At 37.5% G+C, this 20,553-nt stretch overlaps 1 protein-coding gene across 14 annotated transcripts in view; it reads right to left on the reverse strand.

The window, feature by feature from the left end:
- DIS3L2 (DIS3 like 3'-5' exoribonuclease 2) overlaps positions 1–20,553 on the reverse strand; it is a 373,385-nt gene that overhangs the window by 180,998 nt on the left and 171,834 nt on the right. For 10 of the 14 annotated variants that reach the window (XR_003435198.1, XR_003435217.1, XM_027118351.1 and 7 more), the window contains one exon: positions 7,400–7,573. Coding sequence is in view for 11 of the 14 variants with exons in the window: in XM_027118351.1 (XP_026974152.1) it covers positions 7,400–7,573 (174 nt within the window). In the remaining 3 variants the exon portion in view is untranslated. Of the gene's footprint in view, positions 1–648; positions 727–2,943; positions 3,325–5,238; positions 5,675–7,399; positions 7,574–20,553 lie in introns of those variants that run through there. The other 4 variants (XM_027118384.1, XM_027118382.1, XM_027118383.1 and 1 more) reach the window with 4 other exon arrangements.

The following is a 20,553-nucleotide window of genomic DNA, read 5'->3' on the forward strand; positions in this document are numbered from 1 at the left end:
GAATTGTAGAAATTAATCATCTTTCCTGTGCATTCATAGTTCCACAATGCTATAAAATTATTTCTGAGTACAAGTTCAAATACTGTCTCCTCTGTCAATAGGCATTTTTCCACCTGTTCAGATAAAATCTACTGATCTTTGACCATCTGTGTTCTCTAAGATTTACTGCTATTTATCAATATAAATTTTATGTTGACAAACTACTCAAGTACTTATAATTAAGAATATCCACAAATGGTCTACTTTCGGACCCATTAATCTTTGTTATTATCTATGAGTTTCTTGTATTTTCATAAACAGTGAGTTGGGATTTACATGAAGGGAATAACGTTGCCAGTAGTTTCAAATGACAATGACAACTTCCCCCATTTAATGCAGAACAATTTTTTTTTTTTTTTTTTTTTTTTTTTTTTGCGGTACGTGGGCCTCTCACTGTTGTGGCCTCTCCCGTTGCCACAGGCTCCGGACGCGCAGGCTCAGCAGCCATGGCTCACGGGCCCAGCTGCTCTGCAGCATGTGGGATCATCCCAGACCAGGGCATGAACCCGTGTCCCCTGCATCGGCAGGTGGACTCTCAACCACTGCGCCACCAGGGAAGCCCAATGCAGAACAATTTAATCTTGCTTCTCACCAGGCAAGGAAAGAAGGGGTTCCCTTGACAATGGAAGAGCTGAGATTCAAAGCGCTGTCCTTGAATTTCTTCTGTTGCCCACAGTGAGGCACCCTCTATATTTGTCAGATAAATGTGGAAGATAGTTACCAATGGAATACCATTTTCTTTCAAATCCAAGAAGTTTGCTCTGAATAATTCAGAAAAGGACATCTCAAACACAGTTATACACCATTAGAGCTAATACATTTTGAAATATTTAGTTTAGCAATTTCATAGTGTATTCTAAGGAACGCTAGTTCCATGAGATGATCCACAAAAAAATGTAAGAAATCTATTCACCCACTGTTTTCCAAAAATGGGTGGCCACAGAATCCTTTTTCTCCACGGCACCTATTAAAATCCCAAAGAGCTTGTGACCTACCAACACCTTGTGGAAAATCCTAACTTGGTCAAATAATCCATTTTATAAAAGATGAAACTGCTCTGTCTCCCCAAATTTAACTGACCTGTCCAAGGTCACCCAGCCAGTCCCTAACTTCTAATGTTCTTTCTACGCTGCCACACTCCCTAACCAGAGGAACCTTTTCTAAATGGCAATTTAATCAGATTGGACTTCCTCATAAACAGCAAGATTGGTCATTTAATGTTAGTTATGTTTGAAAGCTTTCCCACAAAAGCGTTGACCTGAAAGAGCTTAGTATTATATGTCTCTCCTTTCAAGTTGCTATTTCAAGGTTGGTTTTACCTGGAGTGAGAGGAAATTTCTGTCTATCTAGAACAGTTCAATCTTGAAGATACTTCAGTATTTCTCGCCACAGCACCCTTTCTGTGCTCGGTATTTTTAGCTCATTGTTTTCTGTTTTGGCAGCCGAGAAGCTGCAGTTTGTAATTTTACCTCCAGCTTCATATTTCTTCTTAAAAGTGAATACAATGTCCTGTTTATAATAATAAAATCACTAGTTGGCAGAACGACATTAAATGGAAAAAAAAAAAGCTATTGGAAAATTTAGAGCAAGCAATTTTATATGCCAAGTTTCACATTTGTAATGGTCCGGTGGAGGTCACTGGGCTTCCTTTTTATTGAGGGAATAGTAAAGAAATAGATATCTACAAGTTCTCCTGTGAAAAACTATAGGAACCGCCTCCCCTTCAAGGAAACTCATAGTTTTACTGAAAACTGACATGATCCAAACTTCCACAATACTACTAAAATATAAAAATCAGTTTAGGGTGGTATTTTCCCCCTCTAATAATTTAGGTTTTCATTTTCCACTTTAATTGAGCTTTTAAGTTTTGTTTCCAGTTTAATAACAAAGGAAACAAAACAATATGAATGAAATTGAAAATAATTGGAGCCAGTCTCAGAAATAACCTTGGGGTTTCTTGGACTTCTGGTGCAACCCCCTTTAAGCAGTGTCCTTGGATATATTCTCTTCCTGACCCCCAAAGGCTTGCAGTATCGGCGCTGCATTTTTTTTTTTTTTTTTTTTTTAAACCTCAGATGCCCTGCTAAGGAGAGCTGCAGGGTAGGCCATGCAAGCAGCAATTCTCCAGAGATGGAGCCGAAGGTCCAGAAAAATAGTACTCCCAATCAGAAGGGCCAGATTGTTGCCCCTAGGAGTTCACACTAGCCTTACTTCTTGAAAATTGCTAACCAACTATTTTTCTTTTCAAAATAAACACTATTTCTCTCAACTTCAGTTCGCAAAATATTACCCCAATTCCACTGGACTAAAAAAATGGAATTTTACTGACATAATTGGATTATGAGGTTTAAAGATTGATGGAACTTTTGTGTTCCAAATATAATCGTTCAAATACCAAACCTAAACGGGTATGTAGAAGTCCTTACGTAGCTAGAGCCAGGGTAACACTGTAGGCTCCACGGCAGGGTGGCCCAGCAGAGGGGGTCAAGAAGTTATCAAAACCATTGGAGTTATGAGAGCCCTGTTACAGCGGGATTTGGGAGTCTTAGGGGAACATACCACCCTTTCTACAGCCACAGCCTATCGCTGAACTGAGAACTACTTCAGTCACTCTAGTTCCCCCTATGCCTGCGCATTTCTCAGATCTCAGCTCAAGCACCAAGGACGCTGCCAGTTTGTCCATATGAATGTTACAGCGCCTGCCATCCTCTGCTGTAATTTATCTGAGTATAAATCTGCCTCCCTGAGGAACAGTAAAGTCATGAAGAACAAGGGCTGGGCCTTACTTGTCTTTGTATTTCCAGTGACTAACTGAGCACTCGGCATATATTATATATACACATATATATTCTACAGAGAGATACATAAATAATATATGTAAATAAATGTATATAGGAGAGAAGGGAGGAAAAGGAAAAAAGTTTTATTTAGGAGTTCCCAGAATACATATTATTTATTCATAGCATATGTTTTTTAGTGTGTGTTAGGACTCATTTCTAGTTCTTTTGACAGTCCTAGAAAAAGTAATATTGATAAAACCTCTTTGAAGGCACTGGACCTCTGAGCAGAAGAAATCACAGTATTACAAACTCTTGTACCAAGTATCTCTCTCCTCCATTACAATTCCATATTTGACTATTGCTTAAAACATTTGATTCACGCTCCTCTGCTATAAGACTGAGCGTTCCGCAAGAACCGAGACCACATCTACTTTTGTTCATTGGTGAATTTCTACTGCCCACGGATGGTGTTCCATAAATTTGTTGATTGAAAAATGAAATCAATCTATTAAAAGACCAGTCAAAGAGAAGGAAAAGGTAATCAGTTCCAAACACTCCAGCATACTAAGTACTTCTCTATTTTTTATTGTAAAAAGAAATTAACCGTGACTACATAAATACATGAATTAATGCTGGCACTCTCACAAGGTATGTGGATCAGGTGGTAAGTGAGGTGTACCTCAAGTGAGAAAGAGAGTCGGTGTTCCAGAACACAAAAGGCAATGAATGATACTGGCACTTCTGTTGGTTCCTAAACTTTCAGCCAACTGTGAACAATAGGTATTTACACATGTCCAGTACCATGGATTTATGAAAATTATCTAGTTTTAGCTAAATTAATCCTTACAAAATAGGCAAGTGGCTAAAAAAGATTATTGCAAAGATCCACAGATTGAAGATAATATTGAACTAATAATAGTAATACCACTAATAACATGAAAACAGCAAAGCTGACATTTCTTGTGTTCCTAACATGAATTCATCCACCACACTATGATTTTAAAACAATGACTGTCAATCATATGGTCCACAGCAGATACTTAGAAAAAAATAAACACACTTAATCTGTCCCTTCAAGGTAAAAGTGATGTTTTAACAACGATTAAAAAAAAAGAAAAAAAAAGTTATTGCTTTTTGAAAGCAAAATAAAACAAGAAACTCAAGTTTTTAATACAAAATTCTAAAAATGGATGTTTTGAAATGTTTCCATTGTTATACAATTTGGGGACCTAAAATGACCTAATCTTAAAAACTACAAAACTTTTCATATCTATACACTTAAATTTTCTAACAGAATTTTATAACCAGTTTTTAAAGATGCCAAGTGAAGAATAATCGAAGATTATGAAATCATTTTAAAAAATCTAAAAATGCAACACCTTTCAATTAGTCCACAAGAACTGACTGACATCATGAAAGATGGAAGTTTATTAGCTGGATTTCAAAATGAGTCTGAATATAATCAGTGAACAGGGTTAAAAAATAAGTATTATGATTTAGTAAGTTGAGCTCACTTCTTCCTAAGATATGATATCTTTTTCAGTTATGATAACCATTAAAACCAAAACTAAGTATCAAAATATACAAAACTTACAACCGGACCTCTGTATTTCCACACTGCAAGTTGTTAAAGCAAAATAAAAAAATAAAGAATATTCAATCACATTGCTTTCACCAAAAGTAGGATTAACAATATGAACAGTTTTCTATACCTTCTTAAAGTAAAATAAAAATATATTAAAATGTATTTCTTTCTCATTTTTCCACTTTTATGTATGTTAATAGCGTATATAATAAATTAGTAAAGTAGTAAAGTACATTTGTAATTTTAAAATAAAGGCACATATGTTACAGGGAATGCATGTTCAACAAAGTTTAGAGATTACTACTTTAGGCATCAGGAAGCAGTTGAAAGATTTTAAGCCAAAGGAGTAAAAACAAAAAAAAAAAAAAGAAAGAAAAAAGAATACGATTTGAATTTTAGAGAAATAATTCTAGAGGATAATAGGCAGGTAAAAAGTTTCTGGAAGTTAAAGTGATTAAAAATAAAAAATGGCTGTTACTGTGCTAATAGCAGAGAGCATCCCACAAGCTCCCTGTATCTTTGGATCCTCTTGCAGGACACATAGGTATATTTTAACAGAAGACGTCTGCAGAGCAAGACCTCCTAGTCTGTGGTCTAACTCAGAAGGCAATGGGGGCCAAAGAAAAAGGCAAGGCGGGGCCATGAGAGGGGAACTGAGCGACACTGGCTTCTACGACTATTGGCATGCCTTATTATTACTCATCTGCAGGCTAGGAGTCAGGCTAGGAAAGGTTGAGCACCTCTCTCTTCTGATATTTCCATTTATAATTTTTTAAAGTTATAGTTTATTTTTAAACAATTTGAATAACAGAGTAATTTATAAAATGAAACGTAAAATATTGCCTCCCTATCAGTGAAATGATAGGCACTTCACTGAAGTCCACACGATAATCACTGTCGGCAGTTCAATGCATTTCCTTCCAGAACTTTTTTTTCTGCAAATATACTTTTATGTGTACATGTATATGTATGTACATACACATTTATATCGTTTTTATATTATTTGACTTTATAAAAAACTAGGCTCATATTCATACTGTTCTGAAACTTGCTTCTTTCACTTCGCAATATATGATGGCCATCCTTTTAGGAAGTCCACATGGAAATGGTTCCTTTTTTGCAGCTGCAGGGAATGTTATCTTATTGATATGACATAGGTTATTTAACCATTCCTTTAATGATGGACATCAGCAGTGTCACTTTTATAATAAAGCAGCAACGAACATTCTTTACGTACATCCTAAAACACTTCTTTGAGGAGGATGGACTCCTGGAAATAGAGTTTTTAGGTGAAAGGGTAAGTAGGTTTAAAATGTTTTAATAGCTTTTAATAGCTACTGCAGAATAGCTATACTAACTGACACTTCAAACAATAAAATTCAGCCATCCATTCTAACTTTCTTTTCTTATTAAAAATTTTTAAATAGATTCCTAGATTTAGGAAAAGATCTCAGAAAACAAGTCCCTCAATTTATATATGAGAAAATGAAGGTTCAGAGAGAGTAAGATTATGGACTCAAGATCTCAAAACCCCCGACAAGATGACTGACCAGGAGTTCTCTGAACAGTGGTTACTGCTGAAAGCCAGGAAGGCAACTTGAGTTAACTGACTTCAAATATAATGTGTGTTCCATCAGAGTTACTAACAAGCAGGAAAGGGAACTGTCAACTCCTTTTCCTTGCCTACCCGCGGCAAGAAAAGAAAAGAAGTACATTTCTAAAAGATACAAAAGCAAGAGGGAGCCGGAAAGGAGGATTCTCAAACTAGGTGGAGTAATGGGCACCAAGAGCTTAAGGTATCATAAGTTCAGCTGCATGAAGTGCGCAAGTGTGGCGGAAAAGACTCTGACACAGGATGACCTTAGCAAAAAACCTTCCACGGCCTCAGTGGGTTGTATGAAAAGTTTCTTGGTTCTAAATATCTCCATGTGGCATCCAAAATGAATGCCAGTACTGAAACCAAATTCTGAAGAGAAATATCAGAAAAGAACTAACATCCCACAATGAAGAAACATCTTCAAAGAAGATGTTGTTAAAAAAATACCACAAAAGTCCTTTCCAACAAATTCCAGACCTAAAAGTAAAGCTTTAAAATGAAGCTCCAAGCACAGAAGTCTTGAATCCTTTGCTCTGTGCCTGAAGAGGCCCATTTAAAGGAAGGCATTTCTAACCAGATAACACTGTCTTTATTTGACCAGACCTATGGGGCATAGCAATGAGAAAAGAAGGTGGCAACTACACCTTTTGAAATTATAATAGCATGGTCTAGAAGAGAAGTCAGCACACTTCTTCTATAAAGGGCCAGAGAGCAAATATCTTAGGCTTTGCAGGCCATATGGCCTCTGTTGCAACTATTCAACTCTGTTCTTGTAGTGCAAAAAAATAGTCATAGACAATATATAACCAAATAAGCATGGCTGTGTTCCAATGCAACTTCATGAATGCTGAAATTTGAATTTTATATAATTTTCATGAAAAATTATTGTTTTGATTTTTTTCAACCATTTAAGAATATGAAAACCAGTCTTAGCTCACGGGCTGTACATAAACAGTCAGTGGGCTCGGTTTAGCTTGGAGGCCATCACTGGCCAACCTCCGGTACAGAGCACTTAGTTCCCAATTGTACGGAACTTGAATGTTGGTGGAAAGATGGGAATATCTGAGGCCAGCTCATAGGAGAGTTAAGTTAGAAGGCAGAAAGATAGAAACATGATGTGCTTTTTTTTTTTTTGATTTGACACATTCATTTTTTGAAATGATTACCAGAAGAAGGATACTTTTACATCCATCACCTCAGTTACCTTTTTCACACACACACACACACACACACACACACACACACACACTGTATTTTATTTTTACAAGAGATAAATAAACTGACACCAAGCATTGTAAATGGATGACCACAACAAAAGCAACAATGATTGCAGTTACCAAACACAAAACACACTCATACTAAGAAACATGATATTCTTTACGAGTTTCAGATATTTACCTTAAATCTCTTCTCTTGCTGAATTCCTCTGGTGGAATTGTCCAAGGCAGGTCTTGAGGGAGACATTCTAAAACTTCTGAAGAGAAATCAGAGAAATCCACTCCATACTCTGTTAGTATCCCTTCTGTTTCAGGCTCGATCTCACCAGCCTGCCCAAGACTCTTAGCCAGCTGCCTGTGGACAGGACAGACAGGAATAAGCATGTTAGTGAGTAATGAAACATAGGTGATCCATTTCCTCTCTAAAAATGAGGGTAGTAGTAAAGTCTTTGAAACCTCCTGCCCCTCCCCCAGAAGGAACACCATCATCAGTGAACGGGGAGGGGGGCAAGCAGAAGAGATGAGGATACTCTTGTCCTGTTAACGCCATGACTACAGTATAATTTTACCTTTCCTCAGGAATTCTGACCGAGGGAGTAGGGCCAGACAGCCCTTCTTAGGACTGTGGAAGTTGTTATTCATGGAGAATTAAAAACTTTTGTCAATTATTTCTCTTGTAAACACCTTTAGAGACAATTCTGATCAACCCAGTTTGCTGTTAAATCATTAGTTTCACAGTGCCTATACCTTACATCATGCTTACTAGATTAGATCTCATGTTTTTATTTATTTCACAATTCTACTAATTTTTCCCTTAATGTTTTAAAATATTTTATCTGAACACAAAAGTAATATATGTTCACTCTAGAGACGTTAGAAAAGAAAGAAATATACCAAGAAGAAAATTTAAATTATCTTTAATCCAGTCACCCAGCAAACGACCATTCGCATTTTAAGGTACTGGTCCATTAAAAGTAAGAGTGCATTTAATAGGACAGTCCTGATGCTATGAGTAGGATTCCATCTTTTAGAGGGCTGATCTCACTCTTTTATCTGTGGGACATCTACACATATATCAAAATAGATAATTCTCGATTCTTCTAAGTATTGGCATGCCACATACAGACCACAAGTCTAAAGTTAAGTGCTGAATACAGATAGTCAATAAGGAAACGTGACATAAGTCTCAAAACAGCCGCCTTTGTTGAGGGTGCTGGGGAGACCAGAGAAGGCTACCTCCTCCATTGTATAGGTCTACTTATCCACCAGCGTGATCCAGGAATCCACCCTCAGTAATTCCTGCAAGCAGTTTAGCTCTGGCATTAGGGTCTTCTCTGGGGCCATTCAATTTCTTTGAAGAAGATTCTGTTTCCTACATAAGGGTAGATGCCTGGCTACTAGAGTTCTTACGTACACAGTGGTGGAGTGGGACTGGGGATGTGGTTGCCTTACATGCAGACTTTTAACAAATTCCCATTTTCAGCCTCACTACTGGAACATGGCAGTGGTGACAGAACGGCTGGCCCCATTTCTCATATGCCAGCCAAGAGAGACCAGCCCACTGTTGACACATACACCTGCCCACCAGCACAGGCTCAAGGCAGCCTGTAGGTTGACCTGTGGGCTCCAGGTGGCCTGTAGGCATTTCACATACAATGGTGGCTCAGGCCAGTGCCTTCTCCTCAAACGTAGGTGGTGATCTCCCAGAAAGCACATCAAAAAGCCAAAGATAGCAAAAATACATGGGAAAAAAATAACAGAAAGCTATCTGGAAGATCCACAAATATATGAAAATTAACCAACCAATGGATTAAAGAAGAAGTAAAAAGAGAATTAGAAAATATTTTGACCTGAATAAAACACAACATAACAATGTTTGTGAGAAGCAGCTAAAGCAGTGCTTTGAGGGAAATTTACAGCATTAAATGCTCATATTAGAAAAGAAGAAATGTGTCAGTGACCTAAACTTCTACCTTAAAAAACTGAAAAAAGAGAAGCAAATTAGATCCCAGGTAAGCAGAAGGAAGGAAATAATAAAGAAATAAGAATCAATGAATAGAAAATGAAGAAACAATAAAGAAAACTAATAAAATCAAAAGCTGATTCTTTGAAAAGATAATAAAATAGGTAAGCTTCTGGTGAGGCTGATCAAGAAAAATAAGGAAGAAGTTACCAATATCAGGAATGAGAGAACATTTTTATAGATCCTATGAGTATTAAAAGAATAATAAGGGAATTATGAATGACTTTAGGCCAACAAATTCAACATCTTGGATGAAATGGGTAAACTCCTTGAAAGACATACACTGCCTAAGACTCCTCAAGCAGATACCAATACTTAAATATTCCTTTATCTGCTAAAGAAACTGAATTCATAGTTTAAAATGTTCCCACAAAGAAAAATTCAGGCCCAGATGGTTTCACTGGAGAATGCTACTAAGTCTTCAAGGAAGAATTAATACTAATGCCATAGAAACTCTTTCAGAATGCAGAATAGGACAGAACACTTCCTAACTAGTTTTATGAAGCCAGCATTACCCTGATACCAAAACCAGACAAAGGATTCATGAGATCAATATCCCTCATGAAAAACAGACTTAAAATTCTTATGAAATATTAGCAAACAGAATTCAGCAATACGTAAAACGATAATACAACATTCAAGACCAAGTAATTCAAGATCTGTCTGACATTCAAAAATTAATCAATTTAATTCATCAATTAGCAAACAATGAAAAAACACATACAATTATCTCAATAGAAGCAAAAAAGCATTTAACAAAATTCAACATCTATTCATGATCAAAACACTCAGCAAATGAGTAATGAACAGGAAGGTCCTCAACTTAATAGTGAAAGACTAAATGCTCTCCTCCAGATCAGGAAGACAAGGGTGTTCACTCTCACAAATAGTATTAAACATGGTATTGGAAGTCCTAGTGAGAACCATAAAGCAAGAAAAAGAAAGGAAAGGCATACAAATCAGAAATGAAGACTTCCACATTGCATGTAAGTGGACCAAAGGACTACAATTCCCATTACAGAAGCCTCCTACTTAATGCCTGGCATCTCTTTATAGAAGACTCCTCTAACTCTACAAAAACTAGTACACTGTGAAACTAGTGTGAAAGCCAGCACGCTGTATGACTGTGGCCAAACTAATCCTGATAAAAGACTATGATTGAACTTCTTGTTCTTGGCTTTCCAGACTGGCCTTTGTTCCTACCCATAACTTTCTCAGGACATTCAAGACTCTTACTGTTTCTAAGAGCCCTTCAGTACCCTTCTAAAAATTCCTCTTCCAACCACAGTTGGTTTCTCCTGTTTGCAATCAAGAATCTAGACAGTTAAAGACTCAGGTCTCATTAATTTTCAAATTGACAACATTATGACCTGTGTTCACTAGAATGCAGTTCCTGTTGAGGATTTGGGGAACCTGTTGTCACCTCTGAAGTTTGAAGGACATTTTGGAAATTAATATTTTGAAAATTAATGGGACCTGAGTTACCTCCAGCCCATCTAAACAATTATTCTCACAGGTTCCTGAGGTTCTATTCTCTACATCCATCTCCTAAAACTAATGGGTTTGTCTGGGTTCTTGGTTGTAAGCATGAGAAACTAACTCCAGATGGAAAAGTAATTTATTGGAAAGATACCAAAGAGATCACAGAAACAGTGAGAGACCTGGAGAACCTGAAAAGAGGGTGGAAACAAAAGAATTACATGCTCAACCTCTAAAGTCTTGATTCCAGGCTAAGGTGGAAACTCAGTGACCTCCTATGCATATCAAAAAATTATTTTGACTCTATTGCAGCTGCCAGGCTAAGATGGCAACAAAATAAATAAACAAAAATAAAAATCTGGCTTCCAGTGTCCTTGTCCCCACGCTGAGCCACAGCCACCCCCCGCCTCTGCAGGAGACCGACCAACACTAGCAGGTGTTCCAATGTGATGCTGAATAAGAATGTTGAGAGAAGACCCACCACCAGTCCCTCCCATCAGGAAGCTTGCACAAGCCTCTCAGATAGCCTCATCCACCAGGGGACAGATAGCAGAAGCAAGAAGTACTACAATTCTGCAGCCTGTGGAACGAAAACCACATTCACAGAAAGAAAGACAAAATGAAAAGGCAGACGACTATGTACCAGATGAACGAACAAGATAAAACCCCAGAAAAACAACTAAATCAAGTGGAGATAGGCAACCTTCCAGAAAAAGAAGTCATAATAATGACAGATATGATGATACAGGACCTTGGAAAAAGAATGGAGGCAAATATCGAGAAGATGTAAGAAATGTTTAACAAAGACCTAGAAGAATTAAAGAACAAACACCTAGGAGAATTAAAGAACAAACAAACAGAGATGAACAATACAGTAACTGAAATGAAAAACACACTAGAAGAAATCAATAGCAGAATAACTGAGGCAGAAGAACGGATAAGTGACCTGGAAGACAGAATGGTGGAATTCACTGCCACAGAACAGAAGAAAGAAAAAAGAATGAAAAGAAATGAAGAAAGCCTAAGACACCTCTGGGACAACATTAAACACATTCACATTACAGGGATCCCAGAAGGAGAAGAGAGAGAGAGAGGACCTGAGAAAATATCTGAAGAGATTATAGTTGAAAACTTCCCTAACATGGGAAAGGAAAGAGCCACCCAAGTCCAGGAAGCACAGAGAGTCGCAGGCAGGATAAACCGAAGGAGAAACACGCCGAGACACATAGTAATCAAACTGACAAAAATTAAAGACAAAGAAAAATTACTGAAAGCAACAAGGGAAAAACAACAAATAACATACAAAGGAACTCCCATAAAGTTAACAGCAGATTTCTCAGCAGAAACTCTTCAGGCCAGAAGGGAGTGGCATGATATATTTAAAGTGATGAAAGGGAAGAACCTACAACCAAGATTACTCTACCTGGCAAGGATCTCATTCAGATTCGATGGACAAATCAAAAGCTTTACAGACAAGCAAAAGCTAAGAGAATTTAGTACCACCAAACCAGCTCTACAACAAATGCTAAAGGAACATCTCTAAGTGGGAAACACAAGAGAAGTAAAGGACCTACAAAATAAACCCATAACAATTAAGAAAATGGTAATAGGAACATATATATCAATAATTACCTTAAACGTGAATGGATTAAGTGCTCCAATCAAAAGACACAGGCTCACTGAATGGATACAAAAACAAGACCCATATATATGCTGTCTACAGGAGACCCACTTTAGACCTAGGGACACATACAGACTGAAAGCGAGGGGATGGAAAAACATATTACATGCAAATGGAAATCAAAAGAAAGCTGGAGTAGCAATCCTCATATCAGATAAAATAGACTTTAAAACAAAGACTGTTACAAGAGACAAGGAAGGACACTACATAATGATCAAGGGATCAATCCAAGAAGAAGATATAACAATTATAAATATATATGCACCCAACATAGGAGCACCTCAACACATAAGGCAACTGCTAACAGCTATAAAAGAGGAAACTGACAGTAACATAAAAATAGTGGGGGACTTTAACACCTCACTTACACCAATGGACAGATCATCCTAACAGAAAATTAATAAGGAAACACAAGCTTGAAATGACACAACAGACCAGAAAGATTTAACTGACACTTATAGGATATTCCATCTAAAAACAGCAGATTACACTTTCTTCTCAAGTGCATACGGAACATTCTCCAGGATAGATCACATCTTGGGTCACAAATCAAGCCTCGGTAAATTTAAGAAGACTGAAATCATATCAAGCATCTTTTTCAGCCACAACGCTATGAGATTAGAAATCAATTACAGGGGAAAAAAAACATAAAAAACACAAACACATGGAGAGTAAACAACAGGTTACTAAATAACCAAGAGATCACTGAAGAAATCAAAGAGGAAATCAAAAACTACCTAGAGACAAATGACAATGAAAACATGACGATCCAAAACCTATGGGATACAGCAAAAGCAGTACTAAGAGGGAAGTTTATAGCAATATAATCCTACCTCAAGAAACAAGAAAAATCTCAAACAATCTAACCTTACACCTAACGGAACTAGAGAAAGAAGAACAAACAAAACCCAAAGTTAGTAGAAGGAAAGAAATCATAAGGTCAGAGCAGAAATAAATGAAACAGAAACAAAGAAAACAATAACAAAGATCAATAAAACTAAAAGCTGGTTCTTTGAGAAGATAAACAAAATTGATAAATCTTTAGCCAGACTCATCAAGAAAAAGAGGGAGAGGACTCAAATCAATAAAATTAGAAATGAAAAAGAAGAAGTTACAACAGACACCACAGAAATAAAAAGCATCCTAAGAGACTACTACAAGCAACTCTATGCCAAAAAAATGGACAATCTGGAAGAAATGGACATTCTTAGAAAGGTATAAGCTTCCAAGACTGAACCAGGAAGAAACAGAAAATATGAACAGACCAATAACAAGTAATGAAATTGAAACTGTGATTAAAAATCCTACAACAAACAAAAGTCCAGGACCAGAAGGCTTCACAGGCGAATTCTATCAAACATTTAGAGAAGAGCTAACACCCATCCTTCTCAAACTCTTCCAAAAAATTGCAGAGGAAGGAACCCTCCCAAACTCATTCCACGAGGCCACCATCACCCTGATATCAAAACAGACAGAGATACTACAAAAAAAGAAAATTACAGACCAATATCACTGATGAGTATAGATGCAAAAATCCTCAACAAAATACTAGCAAACAGAATCCAACAACACATTAACAGGATCATACACTATGATCAAGTGAGATTTATCCCAGGGATGCAAGGATTCTTCAGTATACGCAAATCAATCAATGTGATACACCATATTAACAAACTGAAGACTAAAAACCATATGATCATCTCAATAGATGCAGAAAAAGCTTTTGACAAAACTGAACACCCATTTATGATAAAAACTCTACAGAAAGTGGGCATAGAGGGAACCTACTTCAACATAATAAAGACCATATAAGACAAACCCACAGCAAACATCATTCTCAATGGTGAAAAACTGAAAGCATTTCCTCTATGATCAGGAACAAGACAAGGATGTCCACAATTATTATGTGCCACAATTATTCAACATAGTTTTGGAAGTCCTAGCCATGGAAATCAGAGAGGAAAAAGAAATAAAAGCAATACAAATTGGAAAAGAAGAAGTAAAACTGTCACTGTTTGCACATGACATGATACCATACATAGAGAATCCTAAAGATGCCACCAGAAAACTACAAGAGCTAATCAATGAATCTGGTAAAGTTGCAGGATACAAAATTAATGCACAGAAATCTCTTGCACTCCTATACACTAACAACAAAAGACCAGAAAGAGAAATTAAGGAAACAATCCCATTCACCATTGCAACAAAAAGAATAAAATACCTAGGAATAAACCTACCTAAGGAGGTAAAAGACCTGCACTCAGAAAACTTTAAGACACTGATGAAAGAAATCAAAGATGACACAAACAATTGGAGAGATATACACTGTTCTTGGATTGGAAGAATCAATACTGTGAAAATGACTATACTACCCAAAGCAATCTACAGATTCAATGCAATCCCTATCAAATTACCAGTGGCCTTTTTTCCCAGAACTAGAACAAATATCTTAAAATTTGTATGGAGACACAAAAGACCCTAAATAGCCAAAGCAGTCTTGAGGGAAAAAAAAAACGGAGTTGGAGGAATCAGACTCCCTGACTTCAGACTATACTACAAAGCTACAGTAATCAAGACAATGTGGTACTGGCACAAAAACAGAAATACAGATCAATGGTACAGGAGAGAAAGCCAGAGATAAACCCACATACCTATGGTCAACTAATCTATGACAAAGGAGGCAAAGATATACAATGGAGAAAAGACAGTCTCTTCAATAAGTGGTGCTGGGGAAACTGGACAGCTACATGTAAAAGAATGAAATTAGAACACTCCCTAACACACACCATACACAAAAATAAACTGAAAATGGATTACAGACCTAAATGTAAGACCGGACAGTATAAAACTCTTAGAGGAAAACATAGGAGGAACACTCTTTGACATAAACCACAGCAAGATCTTTTTTGATCCACCTCCTAGAGTAATGGAAATAAAAATAAACAAACAGGACCTAATGAAACTTAAAAGCTTTTGCACAGCAAAGGAAACTACAAGCAAGATGAAAAGACAACCCTCAGAATGAGAGAAAATATTTGCAAACAAATCAACGGACAAAGGATTAATGTCCAAAATATATAAACAGCTCATGCAGCTCAATATTAAAAAAAAAAAAACCCAATCCAAAAATGGGCAGAAGACCTAAATAGACATTTCTCCAAAGAAGACATACAGATGGCCAAGAAGCACATGAAAAGCTGCTCAACATCACTAATGATTAGAAAAATGCAAATCAAAACTACAATGAGGTATCACCTCACACCGGTTTGAATGGGCATCATCAGAAAACCTACAAACAACAAATGCTGGAGAGGGTGTGGAGAAAAGGGAACCCTCTTGCACTGTTGGTGGGAATGTAAATTGATACAGCCACTATGGAGAACAGTATGGAGGGTCCTTAAAAAACTAAAAATAGAATTACCATATGGCCCAGCAATCCCACTACTGGGCATATACCCAGAGAAAACCATAATTCAAAAAAACACATGCACCCCAATGTTCACTGCAGCACTATTTACAATAGCCAGCTCATGGAAGCAACCTAAATGCCCATCGGCAGATGAATGGATAAAGAAGATGTGGTACAAATATACAATGGAATATTACTCAGCCATAAAAAGGGATGAAATTGGGTCATTTGTAGAGACATGGATGGACCTAGAAACTGTCATACAAAGTGACGTAAGCCAGAAGGAGAAAAACAAATATCGTATATTAACGCATATATGTGAAATCTAGCAAAATGGTACAGATGAACTAGTTTGCAAGGCAGAAATAGAGACACAGATGTAGAGAACAAATGTATGGGCACCAAGGGGGGAAAGTGGCAGGGTGGGTGGTGGTGGTGGTGGTGGGATGAATTGGGAGGTTGGGATTGACATATATACACTAATATGTATAAAACAGATAACTAATAACAACCTGCTGTATAATAAATAAATAAATAAAACTAAAAAAACCCAAAAAATAAATAAATTAATTAAAATCCAAGGGTGATAAGTCACTGTATTGTTGAATTCAGTCTTACTAAGTCTCCTACATGAAAAGTAGGAGTACTAATCAGAAGGAGTAAGACTCAAGAGAACCAAACCATATATATATATATATATATATATATATATATATATCTCATATATGTATATACATAGAAATACAAGATTAGGAAACACAAGATATAGGAAGATGCAGAAAGGTCTGAGTACCTTGGATGCCTAGTTCTAACTGACCTTTCATTGTCACAAGTCATAAACGGACTATGATAGCATATCCATCCTAAGTGGTGGTCTGTGAAAAGACAGTAGAGCAGAAACTTCCTCCCTGCAGGCAGAACTTCAAGGAATATATCCATGGTCTACTTTGGCTGAGGAAAGATGGCCTGATGGGCAGAGGCTACATGTTTAACCAGATGGATAGGGACCTAAAAGAAGAAAGATTGGAGGATTGGTGACAAAGACATCTGGGGAACAGACATGGAGAAACGGGTCAACTGTAATGGGCCCAGAGTACGATTATTTGTGTTCCATGAGAATGGTCAGCAAAACACTCCCACTGTGGAGGCAAGATGACCTTGAGAATGTCAACCAAGCCCCTTCCCCAGGCACTGCAGTGCTTGCTCAATGGGCATAAGAACAAAGTACCTGGTAACAGGAAATGAGCTCCACCGCATGAGCTTCCTCTCACTAATGCTAACCAACCCTTACAGAATGCCAGCTGCCCAGCAGCAGCAACCAACTCTGCCCCGATACAGAACCACGGCAGGAGGACCCACCAACCAGCTGATAGCAGATTTAGTTCACTGAGCTCTTCTATGATGGAGAGGACAGCAATCTTTCTCCATTAAAAGAAACACTAATTCTGGGTTTGGGTTTACTGTCTTCATTTGTTCTACCCACCTTGCTTATAAACACCATAATCCATAGATTTACCAAATACTGTTTAAGCTATTGCGTTACCTCACTCAGTACTGTTTGTAATCAAGAATTTCACCTTACAGAAGTAGAGAAGCCCACTGAATTCACTGATTAGAATGATGTATAGCGTACTGGCGGGCTAAATCGGGAGGTAACATCTTATGAAGTTGGGATATAACGTTGCTTTTATTATTCTAGAGTTGTGCACACCGTCTGGGGACCAAGAATGCAAGGGAGGGGTTGGGCCTTTCACTGTCATACTTAAGACTCACTCACAGTAATACTCACTTCTACATTTGAGAGACTTTAGTACCTCTGAGGACAGTTGTGATTCCTCTGAATTCAAGGCTAAGACTCCAAGAATCCCAACTGATTTATTAACAAGGCATGAAATATACTTCCTACTTTCAGAACTATGTGCAATTCGAGTCAATTGAGAGATGACTCAGAAGTAAGGGTTCAAGAATGGCAAGTAATGATATAAAGAGGTTAATCATATATTATGTTGATCCATATGAAATTACCAATATATTTGACCATTTTTTACCTATAAAACACAATTTCACAATTTCCTACAGTATTAAAAAAACATGTAAAATAATTAACCATACATATAATCCAACAGCATACACAGTTTTCGGAAGAAGTATAAACAACAAAGTAGATCATATAGAGCTTATTAGAGAATTAAACTAATATGAAAAGAAACACATTCTAATATGTGGGTAGGAGTCTCAGTAACAGTCTTTGTGAAGCAGACTTAAAACACAGTGCCCATCCTACTCCTACTTGGTGAGACTGGAGTGGCCAAAAATGATCATCTTATGCTTGTTAATGGAGGGTTTAAACACCTGAACAAACGGCATTTTATAATATTCAACTTAAAAACTATAATGCTAAAATCTAAGAACACATTATTTAAAGATGCGGGGGGTGAGGGGGAAGGTGGGGAGGTGTTCCATTAAAAAAATACTGCATGTAAAAAGGAAGAAAAGAACAAGCAAGGGAAATGGCAGAAGGAGAAAACATACATTATAAGTATACAGACACAGAAATGACTATCTTGACCAAAGATATTAGCAAGAGCTCAAAAATTTATGAAAATATCACCACTAAAGAAGAGCTCAAAGCAAAGATCCAAGTGCATACAAAATAAATAAATTTCACAAAAGGAAATAAAAAATAGTGTGTTAGACCTAGGAAATAGGAAATAAGTAGAAAAGGAAAAAAAAATCCATCACAGAAATGAAAAGTCATACGGGAGATAACTAATGAAGAAGTGACACAATTTGAAAAAAATAAGGATCATAGAGAAAAGTCTGCGAGAAGTGGGAAAAAATGAAATTGGAACATACTAAGAGTATAAAAAGATTATAGGGAAAACAGATATGAAAGGTAGGTGAAGGAGATCAAACATTGGCATAACTGATATTCCTGAAGGAACTGCATATATGAAATAGAAAACATTTTCAAAAATATCACTAAGACAACTTTCCTGAAATAAAAGAAATTTTACAGACAGAAAGGGTATATACCATGTCTCAGGAAAAACTAATACAGAAAATTACCACTGAAGTTAGTAGACTTTAAAGATGAAGATTTTTAAATGCAAGAACTCACAGAATGTAATTCTCACAAACCATTTCTGAAGGACTGCTAGATAAAGACGACAGCCTACCAAGAAATGGAGCAATTTCTCCAAAAAGAAGACGAGTGCTGAGTACTGGATCCCCTTCTGTTGGGATGGAAAGGTGAAAGGAAAGGAGGACAAAAGTAAGCATGATGATGGGCCTAATATTTGTCAGAACAAGTCACGTCAGTCATTAGATCTTTGCTGAAATTTAAAGGAAAAAACAAAAACCCTGTCTTTTATCTTATTTAATTTTATTGTTGCTTTGCGTTCTGGCAAAATTTTTTCACCAGGCTCTATTCTGAGTCCAAAGAATCTTGATTCGTTTACTGAAATTATAACATGGCCTATAAAAACAAAATTATATTCTGATTAGGGCCTCCAAATGTGATCAATGACTCCAAGTTTCTATTAGTAGGAATTCACATTTATTTTACTAAGTTGCAGAGAACGTTTCTCAAATATCGTATTTAAATAAATTTATTATAGGTATTCACTCAAGATGCATTTGATAGTAGCACAGACTAGATAGCTTGCAGGAGATAAAAATCTAACAGGTCAGCAATAAGAGCTCATGTATTCAGACCTTAGATGCCCCAGAAAGAATCATATGCTGTCTACTTATAAATTCTGCCATCACTCTAAACACCAAAATAACTTGGGATCTAAACAAAAGCAGAAGCTAGTAAGGAACTGACTTACACATTGTGTATTTCTCTTACAGAAGGATTTGTTTTATATTTTTATTTCAGTGTAAATTTTATTTTAAATGAATACTGAAAGTAACTTTTCCCTTTCATGTGTTACAGTTCAAATATTACAACTTCCTAAGCAGTTTCTGTCTTCACTGTCTGAAAAGATGGTAACAGCTGCTTTAGGACAACTATGATTCAATGTTGCATCAAAATGTTTGGCCAGGGGCTTCCCTGGTAGCGCGGGGGATAAGAATCCGCCTGCCAATGCAGGGGACACGGGTTCAATCCCTGGTCCGGGAAGATCTCACATGCCACGGAGCAACCAAGCCCGTGCGCCACAACTACTGAGCCTGCGCTCTAGAGTCCACGAGCCACAGCTACTGAAGCCCACGCGCCTAGAGCCCATGCCCTGCAACAAGAGAAGCCACTACAATGAGAAGCCCGTGCACTACAATGAAGAGTAGCCCCTGCTTGCTGCAACTAGAGAAAGCCTGCGTGCAGCAACGAAGACCCAATGCAGCCAATAAATAAATAAATAAATTTTAAAAATGCCCAATTCTCTTAAAAAGCAACCTACTCTGCACTAAAATATGTCCTTCAAAAATAACTTGGGGGGGCTTCCCTGGTGGCGCAGTGGTTGAGAGTCCGCCTGCCGATGCAGGGGACACGGGTTCGTGCCCCGGTCCGGGAAGATCCCACATGCCGCAGAGCGGCTGGGCCCGTGAGCCATGGCCGCTGAGCCTGCGCGTCCGGAGCCTGTTGCTCCGCAACGGGAGAGGCCACAACAGTGAGAGGCCCGCGTACCGCAAAAAAAAAAAAAAAATACACACAAAAAATAACTTGGGGGACTTCCCTGGTGGCACAGTGGTTAAGAATCCGCCTGCCAATGCACGGGACACGGGTTCGACACGGGTTCA

This window comes from Aethalodelphis obliquidens, unplaced genomic scaffold (assembly GCF_003676395.1).
Source record: "Aethalodelphis obliquidens isolate GAN/ISIS:26980383/991018 unplaced genomic scaffold, ASM367639v1 scaffold2, whole genome shotgun sequence".
Lineage (NCBI taxonomy): Eukaryota > Metazoa > Chordata > Mammalia > Artiodactyla > Delphinidae > Aethalodelphis > Aethalodelphis obliquidens.